We start from the raw sequence: 19,453 nt of genomic DNA on the forward strand, positions 1-19,453 counted from the left end.
AAAAAAAAAAAAAAAAAAAAAAAATCCTAGGGAGCTAATTTGAAGGATGCTTTAGGAAAAGAGAAGGCTAAAACCCAAAACCATAAATAATATATTCACCATGCGGAATAAAGAATGTTCTAAGGGAAATTGAATGTCTGAGAACCGACACTCTCGTTTTTGGTTGTCGTCGTCGTTCATTTGGTCAGCACCAACGAACCAAGCTGATCAGAGAGGTCGGGTTCCGACGAAGCTTTGCGGAGGACTTCCATTGCCTCAGCCACCTTACTCTTCAAGTCATCAGGTGATTCAATGAGATGAAGCACCTCTGGCTGGTCCATCTCGAGCAACATTCCAGTAACCTTTGCCGCATGAGTTAGCTCGAGACGTTCTACGAGTGGATACAGCTGCTCGCCGAGCATCTGTAACAATAATGCAGAAGCTATAGTTAATCTTACAAATATGGTTTCACTTTTATTCTCTAATCAAAGGAAACAAACATGGTGCCATACCAAACGCTGATGTGTAGGTGTAGCAGAAGCTAATGCAGATGCGAGTGTTGAAGTAGGCACAGCCCTTGATCGCTGGATGTCGATTGGTGGGCTAGACATCCCAGAATTATCAAAACCTAGAGGCATCATTTGACCAACAAGACCTTGGGGGAGGACCAGCGGCTCTAATCCATTTCTTGCATTGTTCATGTATCTATAACCTTGTCCAGCGCCACGGAGCATTAACTGGATTCAAAAAATGAGACGACAAATTTACTAACCTCAGATAGCGAGTAGATCGATGATCGATGATTATGTATTATGTGTGGCACAAACATTGAAATAGCGAGTAGATTGATGATCTTAACAACGTAATTCAGTTTACCTGCTGCTGATGTACAGGTTGTGTATTTCCACCACGCCTGATCCCCGAGCGTGGCCCATGCTGTACTTGTCTCTGAAACTGGTAAGGCATGATGAAGTTGGGGCCCATACTAGGTCGCATTCCGCTCATAAGTTGAGGCTGGAAGCTGTATCCAGGAGGTGGGGGCACCAGGCCGGGGTTTTCCTGACCATAATACAGCTGCTGAGGAGCAAGTCGGGGTGCCCCTGGATGAAATCCGGGCATTCCCGAGGTCAGTGATGATATTTCACTAGCTACTCGGATATGAGCAAACTGTGTCTAGACACAAAGAAGAATCCAGCAACCAATCAAAATTCAATTGATTTCTTAAGAAACCTCAAATATACATAAAACCTCTCATTGAATCTGTGGATTTACAATAACAAGACATGAGAACCATTTACAAGAACTATATAACTGTTATGTAGCATTCCAAAAGAAGACGAATCACACCTGTAGCTGGGCCTTTCTTTCTTCCTTGCGCTGGGCAACAGCCACATACAGAGGCTTCCTTCCTTTCATCTTTCTATTCATTTCATTTATCTAAAAAACACATTAAAAGAGACATAAAAATAAGTTCCAATTTCCCTTCATATTCGGAAAATAGAACCCATAAGTGAATCAAAAAGGAATGAAAAATTACGGCTCTAGCTGCATCATCTGGTGAAGAAAAGGCAACAAAACCAGTCCCCTTGCTCACTCCATTTTCGTCAAGCATAACCTGGCTCATCATCAAACAGATATCTAAGCAAAAATTAACAATGGAATTTAGAAGAAGACACAACGAAGATCGCCAAAAGAAAAACGATACGAACCTTGCATGATGTGATTGTTCCATACTCAGAGAATAATTCTTTAAGCTTCTCATCATCAATATGGTCATCAAGATTTTTGATGTACAAATTTGCGCCTTGTAATTTATCAAATCTAATCTTTCTATCCCGTTCGAATTTTTCTTTCAATTCAGCCTCCCTTTCTGCTTTCCTTTGAGCCTTGCCTACGTACAAAATCTTGTCCTCACCAATGAGGGTACCATTCAGCTTTTCAACTGCATCAGCAGCAGAGGCTGCGTTCTCAAAGTTCACAAAACCAAAACCTTTGGACTTTCCATTTGAATCGGTCCTAACAATTACACTAGTAATGGTACCATGTACACCAAACAGATTTTTTAGGCCATCTTCCGTCATATTTTCTGGTAAATTTTTTACGTAAACATTAGTAAATAGTAATCCATTTGCTCGCATCCTTTCCTGGCGTCGAATGAATTGGCCAACATATACTTGCTTGTCATTGAGGAGCATGCCATTCAACTTTAGTATGGCACTTTCGGCTGCTTCCTTGGTAACAAATTGCACAAATCCATAACCTTTTGATTGACCATTGCTATCAACCGCAACTTTACAAGAAAGAACAGTACCGAAAGAAGCAAATGTATCATGCAATGCTTTGTTATCAATTGATACGTCCAGATTTTTGATAAAAACATTTGCATAGCCACTTTTCCGAATGCTAGGATCTCGATTAGAGATCATAATCCTGATAGGCTTCCCGTTAAGAGAGGTGAAATTCAAGTGTTCCATGGCAGCGATAGCTGAGAATTTATGAAATGAAACAAGAAGAGATTCAATATATAAGTTTGTATCAAAAGATCGTTTAAAAACGTATATCCAAAAGTTGAAGAAATACAACAGTTCCTTGTTTCTTTAATTGATTTTGGTCCGGTTGAAACTATTTCTATGAAATTCTTTTTTAATGTTAAATTCTTCCAAACTGAAATCGAAAACAAACTATTCCCCATTAATTATCTAATAAGATCATATGAAACTTGAACGAATCATCTGAAAGATAGCTTTCTGTTCACGTTTGGTTGTGTGCAAATTATCAGCAATTAACAAAAAAAAATTAAAAAGTATTTAAAATTGAATGAGAATAAAATAATTTTCAATTTTCATTTCTCAAATGCAATTGTCTAAGCAGACTCAGAGAAAAAAAAAAAAGAAAAGAAAAGAAAACACAAAAGTACCAAAATCAAAGCGTATTATAAAAAAAAAACAGAGAAAAAAACACAAATAAACACTATGAACGAAAAAGAACGGAATAACGAACCTTCTTGATGATTGCTAAAATTAACATAAGCATATCCAAGCGATAGCCTGCGTGTCTGATCCCTGCAAACCCTAATGGAGACAACCTGAGCCACACGGCTAAACAGTTCCAAAAGCTGTGCCTCGTTCACGTTATTCTCCAGATCGCCCACATACAATGAAGAACTTAAAAACACTTCTCCAGGGGCCACAGAGCCCACCGGAGGAGGAATGACCGCCGTTTGAATCGGAGCAGAAATCACTGGTGCCGGAATCATAGCCGCCATACCGTCTCAGAACCAAAAAAAACCAGCGAAAAGAAGATAAGATAGTTGCCTAAAAGACTAAAAGTAGAAGGCAGATTACCGACTGAGATCGAACAGGCGAAGAAGACCACAAGAACACTATTTATACCCTCTAAGATGGAAAATCGAAGCCTTATTTTTGGGTTTTCCCTCCCTCTCTTCCTCTTTTCTACTTTTCTTTTTCTACTTTTCTTCTTCAGTTCCTCTAACACTAACAGCAAGAAGTGTGTAGTGAATTCGAACGTAACTAACGTATTTATAGGAAGAAAGAAGCGGGAGGTTTCGAAACGGTGCGTTTAGGAGAGCCCAACTACGTGTCATCGTAGCCGTATCTTTTATCACGTTGTTGAGGGGTTTTCGGTCTTTTAAATATTCTATCATCCTATTTTAACTAAGTCAAATAAAATATCTATTATATCTAATATTTTAAATTCAATTTTTTATTTTCTCAAATCTTAACTAATTTAATTATCTAATAAATCTCTAATTTGAATTTCAAATCTTAACCAATTCTAAATCTTTAAAAATTAATAAAAATCCTTAATAAATTCAGAATCTTTTTAAAACAATTTTAAATTTTGTGTTTCTATTTAAAAATATTTAATATTTTTAGTTTAAATTTTGGATTTTGTATTTTTTTTAATTTGATTATTGGATTATAGTATTGTTGAATTAAAATATTCAAATTATAATATTTTGAAAACTTAAATTGTTTTTTCTTAAGAATTTGGATATAATTTCTTACTTACATATTAATTAGTTTTATTAAATAATAATATTTTAACTTTTTAAAATATTGTTATTAAAAAATAATTGTAAATTAGTTTAAAGTATTTAAAACAAGAAAAAAAAAATTAAGAGTTAATTTTTAAAAAAACACATTTATATTTTTATTTGTATACATAATAATTACAATTTTATATTAAAATTAATAGAAGTCTCTGACCAATTCAAAAAAAATTTAAAACTAATTGAAATTTGTAAAAAAATTCGAAATCTTTTAAAATTAATTGAATTGTAAAGTAATTTTAAATTTTGTGTTTTGAATTTTAAAAAATAAATAATTTTTTTGTTTATTTCAAGCTTTTTATTCATTTATAATTTAATATTTTTTAGTTTAAATTTTGGATCTTATATTTTCTTTTTTAAAATAGTTAATTTTATTATTTGAATGAGTTAAAGTAACATTATTGAATCAAACTATTTAACTTTATTTTTATTTATATAATTTATTTTAAAAAATAGTTTACCAATATATAACATATCTTTAATATATATATTAAATTTAAATAATTTTTTAAAATATCATTTAAGAATGATAATTGTAAATTAGTTTAAAGTATTTAAAACAAGAAAAAAAAATTCAGAGTTAATTATAAAAAAAAACTCAACAACCAATATAATTATTTAAATAATAAAAATATGAATTTTAAATTTTAATTATCAAAATACTTTTTAAAATTTAAATTTGTTGCCTTTTTTTTTAGGGCTGATCGTAATTTTTTTTTTCCCTAAAATTGTTCATTTTCATTTTCATTTTTTTAATTAAAATTTTTAAATAACAATTCATTCACTAATTATTTTAAAATGTTACACAATAATAATAACAATAATTATTTGTATTTACAAAAATAAAACACTCATTTTTAACTTTTATTTTAAATATGGATTTTTATTTTTGGAAGTAGTTGGTTAATTTTAGAGGCGTAATTTAATCTAATAATAAAATTGATTTAATTAGAGTCGCTCCAATTTTTTTAACTTATGTGGTAATGATGTGATTGATAAAAATATGAAATGTTTAAATAAAAATACATGGGTTTTTAATTTTTTAATTATTTAATTTTTTTTCAAAATGTTAAAGCAAGAATATATATATGAATATAAGTTCTCATCTATCTATTCACACCTTTTCATTATTTATTATCAAATAATTCCATTTTAATTTTTAATTAATTGAAAATTTTCAATTAATTAATGAATAATTTATTATATTTATAATATATAATAAGAATAAGATAAGCGGATAGCGGGAATCGAACCCGCATCATTAGTTTGGAAGGCTAGGGGTTATAATCGACGTTGATTCATCATTTTGAATGTCTCTAATTCAAAACCGAACTAGGGTGGAGTCTACTAGATGTATTGAATCGAATTACTATAAGACAACCATTGTGGATGCTTCGAAGAATGATTCTAGAACTAGAATTCGATGAAATCCAACATATGAATAATTGGTTTACGTTAGGGAAGAAACACATGTACATGTAATATTAGATATTAACTAGTTATATAGGAACTAAAGATATATCTAATCCGCCTTACTACTGTGAATTTAGATAGGACTTGCAATGGAAGTCTTCGGTTTCTTTCGTCCGTAATGTCATTTTGAATTGAATATTCAATGAATAGAGAGATTAAATAATTGTAAATTGCTTAAAATATTATTATTAAGAATATAATTGTAAATTAGTTTAAAGTATTTAATATAAGAAAAAAAATTGAGAGTTTTAAAAAAAAAAAACCCTTTATAATTTTATTTAGTAAAAAAAACTGCGAATTAAATAAGATTTTAGACAAATTTGCTTGTCATTTTTTAAATTTTAATTAGTTTATGAGCAAATTATTTAAACTCGAAAAATAAAGCCTACAATTTGTTATTTATGTCAATTTAACTAGACCAAATTTGTTATAGTAGCATTTCAATAATAGTATTAATCCTAGAGACTAAATATAAACATAGTAGCATTTGGACTAAATTACCCTTCAAATATCATGATATCTTATGGATTCTGCTCTTAATGTAACATCTTCGATACGTACCAAATCGAGTTTAAATCATCTAACTTCTGCTTATGAGCATGACATTCTCTCATATCTTCTTTCTGACCTACCATAAACAAATTACAAGATGCAAGTAAGAAGCCACGGTAAGTTTTTACTTACCTTTACTAACCCAAAAGGCTACATAGAGGACAACCATTATCATCATTTCCTAAACAGAATCAAAATGGTAATTGTTATATAGAAATAGTTTGAAGTAGTTAAAACAACGGAATGAACCATGGTAAGAGCCTGCCGAGCACCACTCCCAACATACTTTCCTTTCAATATTCTAGTCTTACATTCTTTTTAAAATATTAAAATATTCACAAACGAGTGAACTCGACCCAACCCAATTCAAAGTAGTGATGAAATTTCTTTTTGTTGTTCAAAATGTTATAAACTGTAGTGTGCCGGCAAGAGTTCACATTCATAAAATTAGATAAATCAAACTACAGCTTAGGTTTGTTGCCTTTCTGATAACGACTTTGTTTTCCGTTATGTTTTTTAAATTTATGCTTGTTTATCATAATTTTCATTTTTTCTTAAAGAAAATTCGAATTCAAATTCTTAGTCAAATTTTTAGTTTTCAAAACTTGGTTAAGGGAAGCTTATTGGTGAGAGTAGTGTCTATAGCTTAGTTTAAAAAACAAAAAACAAATAAATATAACAAGAAGAGTGGACTTGCCTGTTGGAATTTTTGAATAAAACAAGGTATGCTGGATCTTCGGAGTTGAGCTTGAATAGCTCCTTAACAATGAAAGGACATAAAGAGGCGCTGAAATATTAGAAGGATTACACTGTCAGAACAGATAGATAAGCCCAAGTGAGTATAACTTTGATTATAACTTATCAAACTAAGATCCCTAAAATGCATACATAAAAAATTTCTACCTTTTTCTTTTGACAAATAAAGTATATTAGGAGATATGATAAATACAGTCATTAACACAATAAACTAACAAACCCCGAACAATTTTAGGATTCATTGAAAATACAAGACTATTCACCAAGGCCCATGTGGACAGACAAATACAGCATTAACACAATGTGTATCCCTCCGGCTAGAACCTTTATCCCTTCCTAACAATTCAATTGATTAGAAACACATTTTCTCTACATCCTTCAAAGCGTCAAGGTCTTCTTGAGCATCTTAATATTAATGAACGTAAGAATGCACTGATGTGTATATGTGTGTGTGTGTGTGTGTAATATATATATAGAGAGAGAGAGAGCTGAGAAATGAACTTAAAATGATCGACCGTGGAGAAAGAATGTATCACTATTTCCTTGACCAATGGCAGGTTCCAAATGCAATAATAAAGACAGATATGCGACTTTTCCAACAAAAAGTGACACGTTACCTCCCAAAGATTATGAATAGAGCTATCCACAAGAGTGCAGTAAGCCAGGATTCTTCTTTATAGAACATCCAGACCTAATTTCATATGGAAAGACGAAAAACGTTATTCGGCTTTTAGATGACCAATGAAGTCATGAAAACAACTATCAAGAAGCGAAGCTTCTTCTGAATTCTGAATGTTAGGGTTAGCTTCAATAGTTCAAACTAGAGGCTTTGTTAACAGGGAACAATCGTTTCTTTTCCTTTCAATAACGGAAAAGGTTATATGGTTCGACTTTAATTCATTAGATCTGTTCTTTGGCATCTTTAGTTAGAAAGAAACAATAGATTCTTCAATGATATAGAATAGCCAAAGATATCCATCATGACACTATAATTTTTATTGGCCTATCTTGGTGTAAATTATGCCCTTTGACCCTTTAGAGATATAATCTTGCTATTACATTCACTAATAAACCCTCCGGGGGAGAAAATTCCTCAAGAAAAAGTTCGCCTACTATAGCTTCTTCAGCTTTAATTGTGGGTAGTAGAACAATCTTAGATTGCTACTAAATTCATCATGTTGCCCCTTAAAAGTTCATCATCACAAAGAGATGCATGAAGAATGAAACTTATCGAGTGCGTGCCTCCTACCAAAAAGGTGGTGCATCTAACCATCTAGAGGCGACAAGTGTGAAATATGAGGAATTTAAGACATACCGATAAAGCTGTGCCATTTATATAGAAATCGATCAGCGTGGCCACCATCCAGCTGCAAATGTTCTAACAGCTTGTTAACCTCTATAACAAGATAATTACTCCATAATATCGGTCAAAGAGGTTATTATATCAATAACAGGAAAAAGTGTAATGATTTATGCAAAATCTGTTCAAAGCAAAATCCAGAAATTGCATAGTCAATGGTGATCAATGAACCTTCCTAGTATCCAACAAGTCAAGGAAAAGTCATAAACACCTTGTTTTCACTAATCAACTCCTGGTTGTTGTATATCACACTAACAAAAAAGTGCAATTACCATTATGTAAGAACATGAACAGTAAATTACTTCACTTTCCAAGGTTTAGATATCAACACCATTGTTTTTTTTTTTTTTTTTTTTTTTTTTTTCTTTTCCCTATAACGAGAAAACATCATTTCAAAGCACTAGCACTTAAAAGGGCAATCAAATTAAGGAAGAAATAAAAGCAGAAATTACGGTGTATAAAGCTCCTTGCGAAAAGGTGAACCCTCGCTGAAAAGAAAGACCAACGCTACCACCATCGAACAACCCAATGCACCGAAAACTATTTTTGCAGTCAAAATATTGGAGTGCTTCTTATGCTGCTGCATGTCATTCCTATATATATAAGCCAACAAGAAAATCATGATAAAGAATAGGAAACAGAATGATAAAGTTTCTCAAAGTCTAGAAGAAAGAATAACCATAGCATCGGATGCTGAATTTATCTATTAACTGAGTGAATTGAAAGAAAGAAAAAGCTTCTTTCATTTCATTTAATTTCTTAAACACATGAGAAAAGAAAAAGAATGGACTTTAACTATGCAGTAGAATAGTCAGGAAGAACGTAAAAAGAATTCCAAATAGAACATATGAAGGAAGCTTCTGATGGAATTAACCATATAAGAGACATAAGACTCACAGTACATACTAAACTAGGCTTACTGCATACACACTTGTTTGGATTCTTGATCAGAACATTGTACACAATATCTTCAAATGATTCCTGAGATGATAATTGCCACAACTGCCAAAGAATGTAGGCACAGGTAGCGATGCTGAGGAAAATGATAGAGGTAGAAAAGTTAATCAGATCTAAAACTAAATAAAATGAAGATTCAATCTGCAAGGATTACCAATCAAAAAAAAAAAAAAAAAAAAAAAAAAAAAAAAAAACAACAACTTCAAATTGAAATAAANTAGATGATGCAGAAACAAATTCGATCTTAGTAACAAGTAAGAGTTTGGAAATCAAAGTTCCTATAAAAACTTTAACAATAAAGTTATCCAAGAATCAGCTTTGAAAAAAATATGCTTTGAAAAAAATATGCAAGAAATAATGAACTGAATCAGACTCTAAAAGTATAGTTGAAAAGGGCAAGTAAAATACTTATAATCATCTGAAAATTGAAAAAGGCATTAAAAACGTTGGATATTTCCCCTGTTCGTGAATGGAAATAAATAAAAATAGTATTATCAAGCGTCAAAATATATCTACCAAACTCCAACAAGAAAATTTGATTCAAAAGAACTCATCAGTGCTATAAACACTAATATATCCTATGGTTAAACAAGCTTTAGGCTGGAAGGTGAGCTTGACAAGGATGCGAAGTAATTACCTGCCTAGACATACAAGAAAAACTATCCAAACCGCTGCAGCAATCCAGTTTGATTCCTTGTAGCAAACCCATGCCTAATATATTAGAGAGAGCGAGAGAGAGATTACCGTGAGTGCTTAACCACATATGTAAGATTAATTCTACAATTTATGAATCGTTCATGATATTTTGTATTCATCTAATTTTACCCCTCTAGATCATGTTAGAATAAGGACAGCCTTACTTTGACCTAGCATGTGGCCTTAAAATTCAGTTTATTCAATATTTAGCTTAGAGTTTCATCTAGAGTTACATATGTATGGTCCAAAAGCATAACATGGTTTCGGTCGGGTTAGATTAATCAAGGTTTCTCATTGTTGACATTCATCAGACTTGATACAAACACAACTTCTTTCTTTTTCCTTGAGATTGGCACAACTTCTTGTCCTTAGAAATTGCATGGCTAGAACATTCAAGCTGGTTTCGCCCATCTACTCCATCTTGGATCTTGATTGTCGAGGTAATCCATATCTATCACTTCCCTTGAGATTGAAACTAAATTGGCTTTGGGGTTCTAGAGTGTTCGCTTCAAATTGTTACGGGTTTCTTATCAAAACTCATAATCTTCACATCGATATACAATTAAGTGAAATAAACAGGACTTTTTGCCCCTACCCAAATGGTCTAGCAGCTCCATTCACCACATAAGAGGTTAAGCTATAGAAACAACTAAATGTACGCAAAGTCAAAATTTTGAAAAATAGAAAACAGTAAGAAAACTAATTGTTCCATACCGCAATAACTATGACGTTGAAATAGAAATCAATCAATACCACCACCATTAACCTGAAACATATTTAGTACAAACGTAACTGAAAAGGTCCAGATTTGTAGGAATAATAAGATAGAGAAAAATTAATAGTTAAGAAGGTGAGAAAACAGCACCCATTTCCAGGAGTCAGAACCATCTAACATATAATTATAACAAGATTTATTATGGAAAATAAAATTAAGCTTCAATATTAATCCCATGTTGAGGATTGCACAAGAATAAAGGCAAGATTCAAATCTTCTTCTCAGTACATACTGAATATTTTAACTTGATCATTTTCTTCCAAGTAACAAAAAAAATGCAATTAATGTGAAGTGAAATTTCGAACCTTTAATCCAAAAAATAATATAGGTGTCATGACCACTTAGCAAATATGAAACCGGTGGCCAAATTTATGTTGAATACATGAAGATTCAATGAAAATCCAATCTGGATAGTTCACAAATTCAGTGACAAAAAAAGCATATTGTGGATGCTTGGAGGAAAATAAAATTTGAAATATCATTTTGAACCCTATATTTTAAGAATAATATCATTATAGTCTATGCGCTATCAAACCTTTAAACTAAGGCTTTGTGCTGTCTAAAATTAATGATTCGTTCTTATTATTAGTTTCAAGTTAATTGTCATCAAAATTAATACGTTTTCATATAAGATAAGATCACACAGTGTGAATATATATTTTCAAAATCATCAAGACTGAGTTTCCTAAAAATTGAACAAGAAACTAAACGTAATAATTATTGAAGTACGAGGCTAAATTTAGATGTTTAAGGAGACTAAATTTGAACATTTGTGAGCGACTAAAATAGAACAAACAACTCCAAAAACCGATCAACAAAATAATTTTAGAAAAATACACCCAAACAGCCCTTAATTTCATGAACAAATCTAAGTGTTCTACTTTAGCATAAATTATTTGTAATTCAGTATACCCGCCTATTCTACAAACATGGTTCCATCTCAAAATTATCTCAAAATCAATTCGTAGTGAAACAAGCAACCTATAATCTTATTAACACTACCGACCATTCCCAATATCACTCGACCTATAGATTTCTGGCATTTTCACCCGCTTTATAGTCAATATAGTTACTCCTTTAACCACTGTATTACTTAGACCGCATAAAGAAGCCGTCGATGCACATTCAAACTGAAATATACACAAGCGATCGCTAAATACGTGAAACAAGCAGCTGAAGCAGTTCAATTCTGTATGTTGAAGGGGGGAGGGGCGAAGGCGGACAGGTATCAAGACGAAGAAGGACACGGATTGACAATCAATAAAGTGAAAAACGTATATCGTAGAACAGAGAGTACCGTGAGAGAAGTTCTCTGCGGAAAGGAGAGCCATCAGTGGCGAGTGTGTATCCGAGAGTTGCAACCATCGTGCAGCCCAGTAGAATGAACAGAATCCTCCATCCGATTACCGCCGAGCTCGCCATTAGAGACGCAGTGATACAGAGAGCGCGGGAAGTAGAAGAACGAGAGCAACCGCGGGAGTTGAAGAAGACGGAAGTTAGTGGAAACTGCGTGTCCACGTGGCTTCTTTTCATCCATTTCATTTATTTGGACAGGAATGCAACTACTAAAAATGTTAAATTTACTTATATTAATCTTTCAACCGTTTATTTTTTAAAAATCTAATTAAATTTACGTGTAGAATATTTTTATTTCTAATCCTCTAAATTTAATTTCTATATGTTTAATCTTGTTTACATAAATAATATATAAATAATACAAAAAAAAAAAAAAAAATTCCAATAAGTTTAGAAACAAATTTCAAATTTTAATAGTTAAAATTAAATAGTATAAAATTAAAATTTAAAGTATGATTATATAAGATATCTAACTCTAACTTCACTATGACATATAATATTATAGAATGCACAAAATATACATACTTTTAGATTTAATTAAACAAAACAGATATTAAAAGGCAAGGCAGCCGAATCACAATGATCTCGTCAAATAATTTGTTCATAACCCAACCTGCCATAAATTAAGATGCGGGTCAATCGAACTAATCTTAAACAAGTCAATCATCTACGATAATTGAAATGAAAATTTAAATATGTTTCCGTTCATTGTTTTCTCATATTTATGTTAGGGTTTTTGTTCTAATTTTGGTCATTCATTTTCAATTTTATCTCATTTTTTCCATCAAACTTTTAACCATAAATTCATATTAAAATATTTTAATTCTTTTTTTTTAAAAAAAAAGACGTATATATTAAAATAAATAAATATTTTATAGCCTTATTAGGCCTAATATAAGAAGAGTGGACTTGCCTGTGGGAAGCTTTCAACAAAATGAGGTGGGCTGGATCCTCGGAGTTGAGCTTGAACAATTCCTTAACAATGAAGGGACATGTAGAGGTGCTGAAATATTTAGAGGATAATCCATTGTTATTAGATATATATATATATAGATATAGATATAGATATACATAAAGATTACCTCCCAAGAGTCTGTACCAGAACTATCCAAAAAATTGCAGTAAGCCATGATTCTTCTTTATAGAACATCCAGATCTGAGTTTACATGGAAAAGCAAAGAACGTTTATTCAACTTTCCGATGATTAACGGAGTCGTGAAAAGAAAAGAACGAGAAAAACTATCAAGAAGCTAAGTCTATCCTCATAAACAGTCGTATCTATCTGTCTAGCATTATCTAGACGACAGTCGTCTCTTTTTTGGAGCACATTGCAAGTCTCAATCATCTCTATTCGTCTAGCACTATCTAAATGAGTCTTCTTCTCTAGAGTACTATTACTAGTCTAATGGAACTTTATCGTGGGTTTTTACTTTGACTACACATTTGAGGCTCACAACTTCTTTGTTCGATACCTGAGTCACTGTGACTACACCTTTGAGGCTCACATGTTCGAAGCTTGAGAGATGTGACTACACTTTCGAGTATCACAACTTCTTTGTTCGATACTGTTAATGAAAGAATGCTATATATATAGAAGAGAATACAAAAAGATATTTAGAAAATCTATCTAAAAATCTGAAGGAAAATCTGGTAACAGACCCGTCAAAACAAAATCAAATCAAAAACTAAATCTAACTCTTAACGGAGATTTAATTAGATACTAACTGGCAATAACCTAAGTCACTTTTAATTACACCTTTGAAGTTGACATAACTCTAATACCACTTTATAGGAAAACAGATCTCCGCAATGGTAGGAATTTAAACCTTACCGACAAAACAGTGGCATGTGTGAAGAAATCGATGAGTGTTGTTACCATCCAACTGCAAATGGGTTAAAAGAGAAAACATCATTTGAAAGCATGAACACTTGATGAACAGTAAAATTAAGAACGAGTTGAAAGAGAAATTACGGCGTAAAAATCTCCTTCCAAAATTGTGTTTAAGAAAAGGATCAAAATAATAAAGTTTCTCAAACTCAACAAAATCACATCTATCCTTCCTTCCACTCAATTGTTAAAAATGTTTTTATTTTATTTGTTAATGGAAATTAGACACACTGTCAAAGTTATGTGAGATCTCATATCGGTTAGTAAGGATGTTGGGTCTTGAAAGGAGTGGATTGTGAGATCCTGTATCGATGAGAGAGGGGAACGAAACTTTCTTTATAAGGGTGCAAAAACCTCTACTTAACCTTGAGTAGAAGCTCGAAAGGAAAAACTTACAAAGGATAATATTTGCTAGCGGTAGGCTTGGAGCTTTGGATTTTTACAAATGGTATCAGAGCCAGACACTGTGGTGTGTACCAACGAAGACGTTGAGCCTCGAGAGGGCAGATCGTGAGATCCCACATTGATTGAAGAGGGGAACAAGTGTTAGCGATAACGTTCGTTGGACTCCGAAGGGGGTTGGATTGTGAGATCCCACATCGATTAGCAAGAACACTGGCCTCAAAGGGGGGTGGATCTTGACGCTAGACTTCGAAAGGGGGTAGATTGTGAGATCCCACATCGGTTAGCGAGGCATTGGGCCCCTTGGAGCATGGATTATTAGAACCCACATCGGTTAGCGAGAACGTTGGACCCCTTGGGGGTGGATTGTGAGATCTCACATAAGTTAGAGAGGGGAATGAAACATTTTTTTATAAGGGTGTGAAAACCTCTCCCTAACAAACTCGTTTTAAAATCTTGAGAGAAAGCCTTAAAGAAAAAGCCGAAAGAGGACATCTGCTGACGATAACTCTGGAAAAGAATTAGTGACTTATAAAAGTCATTGACACATACGTGGTTTGTTTGGATGGTTGATCATAACGTGGTACATAATATCTTCAAAGGATTCCTGAGACGATAGTTGCCACAACTGGCAAAGAATGTAGGCACAAGTAGTAATGCTGTGGAAAATGATAGGCGAAGAGGATTTAATTAGATCCAACAATAAAAGAACATATGTGATAAATAAAGTAGCCAACGAAATAATTACCTGCCAAGACATACAAGAAAAACTATCCAAATTGTTGAAGCAATCCAGTTTGCTTCCTTATAGGAAATCCATGCCTGATAAATTATAAAATGAAGTGAAACCACCAGATATTGTTAGACGAACACGACTCTCCACAATAGTATGATATTGTCCACTTTGAGCATAAACTCTCATAGGACTTACTTTCATCATCCAATACCTCCCCTCGAACAAAGCACACCTCCCCTTAATCGAGGCTCGACTTCTTTGGAGTCTTAGTCATTTTTTACTGTCTTCGTACCTTTGAGGAGGCTTGACTCCTTCCTTTTGGAGTCCTTTGTTCGACATTTAAGGATTTGCCAATCTATTGGCACGGCTAAGTTTAGGCATGGCTCTGATACCATGTTAGACGAACACGACTCTCCACAATGGTATGATATTGTCCACTTTGAGCATAAGCTCTCATGGCTTTGCTTTGGGCTTCCCAAAAGGCCTCAACCAATGGAGTTAGTATTCCTCACTTATAAACTCATGATCATTCCCTAAATTAGCTGATGTGGGACTTACTTTCATCATCCAACAGGTATTATTGTGTTTACCCACCAAATGTATGCACAGTCAAAATTTCATAAAATATAAATTATTATACAAACTGGATATTTCCTTACCGCAATGGCTACGGTGCTGATATAATGTCAATTATGGTTGCGACCATTAACCTGAAACATGCAAGTACAAACCTAAATGAACAAGTCCAGACTTGTAGGGAAAATATAAGCAAAAAAAGATGATGAATAAGAATGGATAGTCTAGTAGTTCAGCCTCACCGCTAGTCAGATATTGTTCTCTTTAGATTTTCTCTTTCGAACTTTCCTTCGAGGTTTTAAAACGCATCTACTAGGGAGAAGTTTCCACACTTTTATAAGGAATGTTTTGTTACTCTTTCCAATCAATATGAGATCTCATAATTTACCCCCTTGGGGTCCAGCATCCTCGCTGAGACATTGTCCAGTGTCTGCTATGATACCATTTGTAACAGTCCATTACAGAGAGAGGTTTCCGTACCCTTCTAAGGCATGTTTGGCTCTGATACCATTTGTAACCGTCCAAGTCCACGCATGGTTTTCATATCCTTATAAAAAATGTTGGGCTCTTATACCATTTGTAATCGTCCAAGTCCACGCATATATTGTTTTCTTTGAGCTTTCCCTTTTGGGCTTCAGGAAGAGGTTTTCATACCGTTATAAGGAATGTTTGGCTCTAATATCATTTGTAATAGTCCAAGTCTACCGCTAGCAAATATGGATCCCTTTGAGCTTGGTTTTAAAATGTCTACTAGGGAAGGTTTCCACACTCTTATAAGAAATATTTCGTTCCCTCTCCAACCAATATGGGATCTCACCGACACTAAAGGCAAGTATACCAAATAACACAATTTCCCTGCTCACTTGGATCCACGATTTTAACATGAGAATTTTATAGCAAATTGGTGAAACAATGACATAATATATATGTTAGACGAACACGACTCTCCCCAATGGTATGATATTGTCCACTTTGAGCTTTACTTTAAGCTTCCCAAAAGGCCTTATACCAATGGAGTTGGTATTCCTCACTTATAAACTCATGATCATTCTCTAAATTAATCGATATGAGACTTTCATCATCCAACAATATACACAGGTCCATGTAATCAGCACTCAAAATACGTCTCACACTCACCAAGACAACAAGTCATTTTCTACGATACGGCCAGACATTTCTTCGAACACCTAATTTTTAATAATATTTTAAAACGATCCAAACTTTCAAAAAAAATTTTAAAATATCCTTTAAATTATATATAAAAAAAATTCATCAATACTTTTAATTTTTTAAAACAGTTTACTACTAATATTGATCTTGAACAACTTCTATTAACAACTAAACCTTTATAAAAAAAGGTTTTTACCATCAAACCGAAACCGTCTATCTTCTCCTGGAGATTATCTTCAAAGGTATTAATGTTACTACTGAATTTTTTTGGAACAGTTCATCTACAAAGAGTGAAGTTTTTTTTATTTTAAAAAAGTTTAAAAACATTTTAGAAACATTATTTAAGTTAAAAATCATTTTTTAAACTGATAAGTCTGCAAAAATAAAAGTATTTTTATAATTTTTTTAATAAAAATAATTCTAAAAAAAAATACTATTAAGTTTTTTGAAGTTTGAATAATATTTTTAAATTTTAAAAAAATAAAAAATATATTATTAAACTTGAAAAAAAAAAATACTCGTCTTTCGCATCTCGATTATTAATGTTTTGTTTAAAAAATAGAGTTGAGTTTGCACGAAAATTTTAAAAAATTCTCTTTTAAGATTTAAAAATACTCTTTTAACTTTAACTTAAAAATCATTTTTAAACTTTTTTTTTAACAAATTTCAAAAATACCGCGGCTGTTCATACCACATCTAAAAAGTACACAAACTTTGAAAAGTTACATAAAAAAATTTAGAGATAATCTATAAAGAGTAGGTAGACAATTTTCTTTTGAGAATAAAAAATGTGAATTTTTTTTTTTTTTTTTTATATAAAGATTAACAATGTTAGTGATGCTTGTTGGATGATGAAAGTCACACATCATGTTAATGATGCTTGTTGGATGATGAAAGTCACACATCGAAAATGATCATGGGTTTATAAGTGAGGAATACTAACTTCATTGGTATGAGGCCTTTTGGGGAAGCCCAAAGCAAAACCATGAGAGCTTATGTTCAAAGTGGACAATATCATATCATTGTGGAGAGTCGTGTTCGTCTAACATGGTATCAGAGTCATGCCTTAAATTTAGCCGTGCCAATATATTGGCAAATCCTCGAATGTCGAACAAAGGACTCCAAAAAGAAAAAAAGGAGTCAAGCCTCCTTGAAGGTACGAAGGCAGTAAAAAATGACTAAAACTCCAAAGAAGTCAAGCCTCGATTAAGGGGAGACGTGTTTTTTTCGAGGGGAGATCTTGGATGATGAAAGTCCCACATAGCTAATTTAGGGAATGATCATGAGTTTATAAGTGAGGAATACTAACTATACTAACTGCATTGGTATGTGGCCTTTTGGGAAGCCGAAAGCAAAGCCATGAGAGCTTATACTCAAAGTGGACAATATCATACCATTGTGGAGAGTCGTGTTCGTTTAACAATGCTTTTAACCTTTAGTGAGTATTCTTTAAATATTGTATCAACGGTTACTTTCAGACTTTGTAAAAAATCTTTAAATGTATTAATGAGACTACTTAAAATTGTGTTCATGAGGATATTTTTTTAAGACTTTTAAAAATTAAAAATATTATTAAAATTTATAAAAATTTATGGATATTTTCTGAAATGTAAGAGTATTTGTATTAGTTTAGGCATTTAGATTTGATAAAATTCTCTGTTATTTACCGTAGAACTCTCCCAAAAATCATTCCGACAGTACTTTAAACTCGGGATGAATCATTAAACAGTATAGAAATACCTAAAATGATCGATAGAAACACGAACAGAGTAACTACTAAAGCAGCAAGAATCTGTAAATTGAACGCGAAGAAGACGGAAAATGAAAAGCATTCAGTGGATGAAAAGAGATGAGTACCGCGAGAAATTTTCCGTGCGGAAAGGAGAGCCATCGATGGCGATGGTGTAAGCGATAGATGTAGCCATCGTACAGGCCAAGACAACGAACACAGTCCGCCATCCAATTACCGCCGAGATCGCCATTGTAGCCCCTTGGACGCGAACACCATCGCTTTTATAGATGTGACGGTACTCACTTTTTAGACGGAAACGTTTGTGGCTCCCGATTATTTTTATTTTGGATATTAATTATTTACTTATTTTATATATTTTTTTAATTTACAAATGTATGGAATTTCTATTAAATAGGTGATTCTATTTTATATGCACTTAATGTATTTAATATTGATGTATGATTAATTTTGTCAATTAAAGTTAAAATTAACATAAATTAATAAAGTATGAATAATTATTTTATACATAAATAATTTATATGATTTTAGTAATAAATGGTATAAAATGTATAAGCATGTGATTTATTCCAACTTATACCACATTCGATTTTTGAAACTGTTGGATGAAAGTCTCACGTCGGTTAAGGAATACTGTCTCTATTGATATGAGCTCTTTTGAGAAGTCCAAAGTAAAGTTACGAGACATGTTCAAAGTCGATAATATCATACTATTGTAGAAAGTCGTGTTCATCTAACATGATATCAGAGTCATGCTTTAAACTTAGTCATGTCAATAGAATCCTGTCGAACAAATGACTCCAAAAGAAAAGCAGTCGAATCTCAATTAAAGAGAGACATACTTTATTCGAGTTTAGGTGTTGGATGAAAGTCCTACTGTCAACTCTGGACATGTTCATAACTTGGGATTCTAACCAAAATTTGGGCTTGTACTGCCCACGGAAGATACCGTACA

At 32.7% G+C, this 19,453-nt stretch overlaps 3 protein-coding genes across 8 annotated transcripts; all 3 read right to left on the reverse strand.

The window, feature by feature from the left end:
* Window positions 1-33: 33 nt before the first annotated feature.
* On the reverse strand, window positions 34-3,462 carry LOC111488949 (polyadenylate-binding protein 3-like). The gene is made up of 7 exons (XM_023136906.1): window positions 2,980-3,462; window positions 1,689-2,464; window positions 1,517-1,594; window positions 1,327-1,416; window positions 856-1,146; window positions 492-716; window positions 34-401 (listed from the first exon to the last, which is right to left on the reverse strand). The coding sequence occupies exons 1-7, from the start codon at window positions 3,242-3,244 to the stop codon at window positions 177-179; spliced, it is 1,950 nt and encodes a 649-aa protein (XP_022992674.1). The 5' UTR covers window positions 3,245-3,462; the 3' UTR covers window positions 34-176.
* A 2,426-nt stretch (window positions 3,463-5,888) lies between these two features.
* Window positions 5,889-12,120, reverse strand: LOC111488951. 3 transcript variants are annotated; one of them, XM_023136915.1, is made up of 9 exons: window positions 11,918-12,120; window positions 10,560-10,611; window positions 9,787-9,860; window positions 9,124-9,225; window positions 8,645-8,785; window positions 8,148-8,199; window positions 7,450-7,523; window positions 6,774-6,863; window positions 5,889-6,147 (listed from the first exon to the last, which is right to left on the reverse strand). In XM_023136915.1, exons 1-9 carry the CDS (start codon window positions 12,040-12,042, stop codon window positions 6,135-6,137), a joined length of 723 nt encoding a protein of 240 aa, XP_022992683.1. In that variant the 5' UTR covers window positions 12,043-12,120; the 3' UTR covers window positions 5,889-6,134. The 3 variants fall into 3 exon arrangements, with proteins under 3 accessions (XP_022992683.1, XP_022992682.1, XP_022992684.1); XM_023136914.1 differs by having other exon boundaries at window positions 5,889-6,152; window positions 11,918-12,119; XM_023136916.1 differs by lacking the exon at window positions 5,889-6,147 and adding an exon at window positions 6,156-6,257.
* Window positions 12,121-12,475: 355 nt separating this feature from the next.
* Window positions 12,476-18,800, reverse strand: LOC111488955. 4 transcript variants are annotated; one of them, XR_002719303.1, is made up of 7 exons: window positions 18,606-18,800; window positions 15,662-15,712; window positions 15,015-15,088; window positions 14,819-14,925; window positions 13,808-13,859; window positions 13,059-13,132; window positions 12,889-12,979 (listed from the first exon to the last, which is right to left on the reverse strand). XR_002719303.1 is itself a non-coding variant. In XM_023136923.1 (5 exons), exons 1-4 carry the CDS (start codon window positions 18,728-18,730, stop codon window positions 12,903-12,905), a joined length of 300 nt encoding a protein of 99 aa, XP_022992691.1. In that variant the 5' UTR covers window positions 18,731-18,800; the 3' UTR covers window positions 12,476-12,589; window positions 12,890-12,902. The 4 variants fall into 4 exon arrangements, 3 of the variants coding, with proteins under 3 accessions (XP_022992691.1, XP_022992690.1, XP_022992689.1); XM_023136923.1 differs by lacking the exons at window positions 14,819-14,925; window positions 15,015-15,088; window positions 15,662-15,712 and adding an exon at window positions 12,476-12,589 and having other exon boundaries at window positions 12,890-12,951; XM_023136922.1 differs by lacking the exons at window positions 14,819-14,925; window positions 15,015-15,088; window positions 15,662-15,712 and adding an exon at window positions 12,478-12,589 and having other exon boundaries at window positions 12,890-12,979; window positions 13,803-13,859.
* Window positions 18,801-19,453: the final 653 nt, after the last annotated feature.

This window comes from Cucurbita maxima, unplaced genomic scaffold, assembly GCF_002738345.1.
Source record: "Cucurbita maxima cultivar Rimu unplaced genomic scaffold, Cmax_1.0 Cma_Scf00014, whole genome shotgun sequence".
NCBI lineage: Eukaryota > Viridiplantae > Streptophyta > Magnoliopsida > Cucurbitales > Cucurbitaceae > Cucurbita > Cucurbita maxima.

What these genes read in the sequence shown, in the direction of transcription:
- LOC111488951 (XM_023136914.1), bottom strand. Translation starts at nt 12,042, where the DNA reads ATGGCGAGCTCGGCGGTAATCGGATGGAGGATTCTGTTCATTCTACTG. An exon ending in CGCAGAGAACTTCTCTCACG is followed by an intron (nt 10,612 to 11,917) that starts GTACTCTCTGTT and finishes AATATGTTTCAG; the next exon opens with GTTAATGGTGGTGGTATTGA. An exon ending in TCAACGTCATAGTTATTGCG is followed by an intron (nt 9,861 to 10,559) that starts GTATGGAACAAT and finishes CTAATATATTAG; the next exon opens with GCATGGGTTTGCTACAAGGA.
- LOC111488949 (XM_023136906.1), bottom strand. Translation starts at nt 3,244, where the DNA reads ATGGCGGCTATGATTCCGGCACCAGTGATTTCTGCTCCGATTCAAACG. An exon ending in AAAGAAAGGCCCAGCTACAG is followed by an intron (nt 1,147 to 1,326) that starts GTGTGATTCGTC and finishes GTCTAGACACAG; the next exon opens with TTTGCTCATATCCGAGTAGC. An exon ending in CACCTACACATCAGCGTTTG is followed by an intron (nt 402 to 491) that starts GTATGGCACCAT and finishes TTATTGTTACAG; the next exon opens with ATGCTCGGCGAGCAGCTGTA.
- LOC111488955 (XM_023136921.1), bottom strand. Translation starts at nt 18,730, where the DNA reads ATGGCGATCTCGGCGGTAATTGGATGGCGGACTGTGTTCGTTGTCTTG. An exon ending in CACATGCCACTGTTTTGTCG is followed by an intron (nt 13,133 to 13,807) that starts GTAAGGTTTAAA and finishes ATGTAAACTCAG; the next exon opens with ATCTGGATGTTCTATAAAGA. An exon ending in CTGGTACAGACTCTTGGGAG is followed by an intron (nt 12,980 to 13,058) that starts GTAATCTTTATG and finishes TAAATATTTCAG; the next exon opens with CACCTCTACATGTCCCTTCA.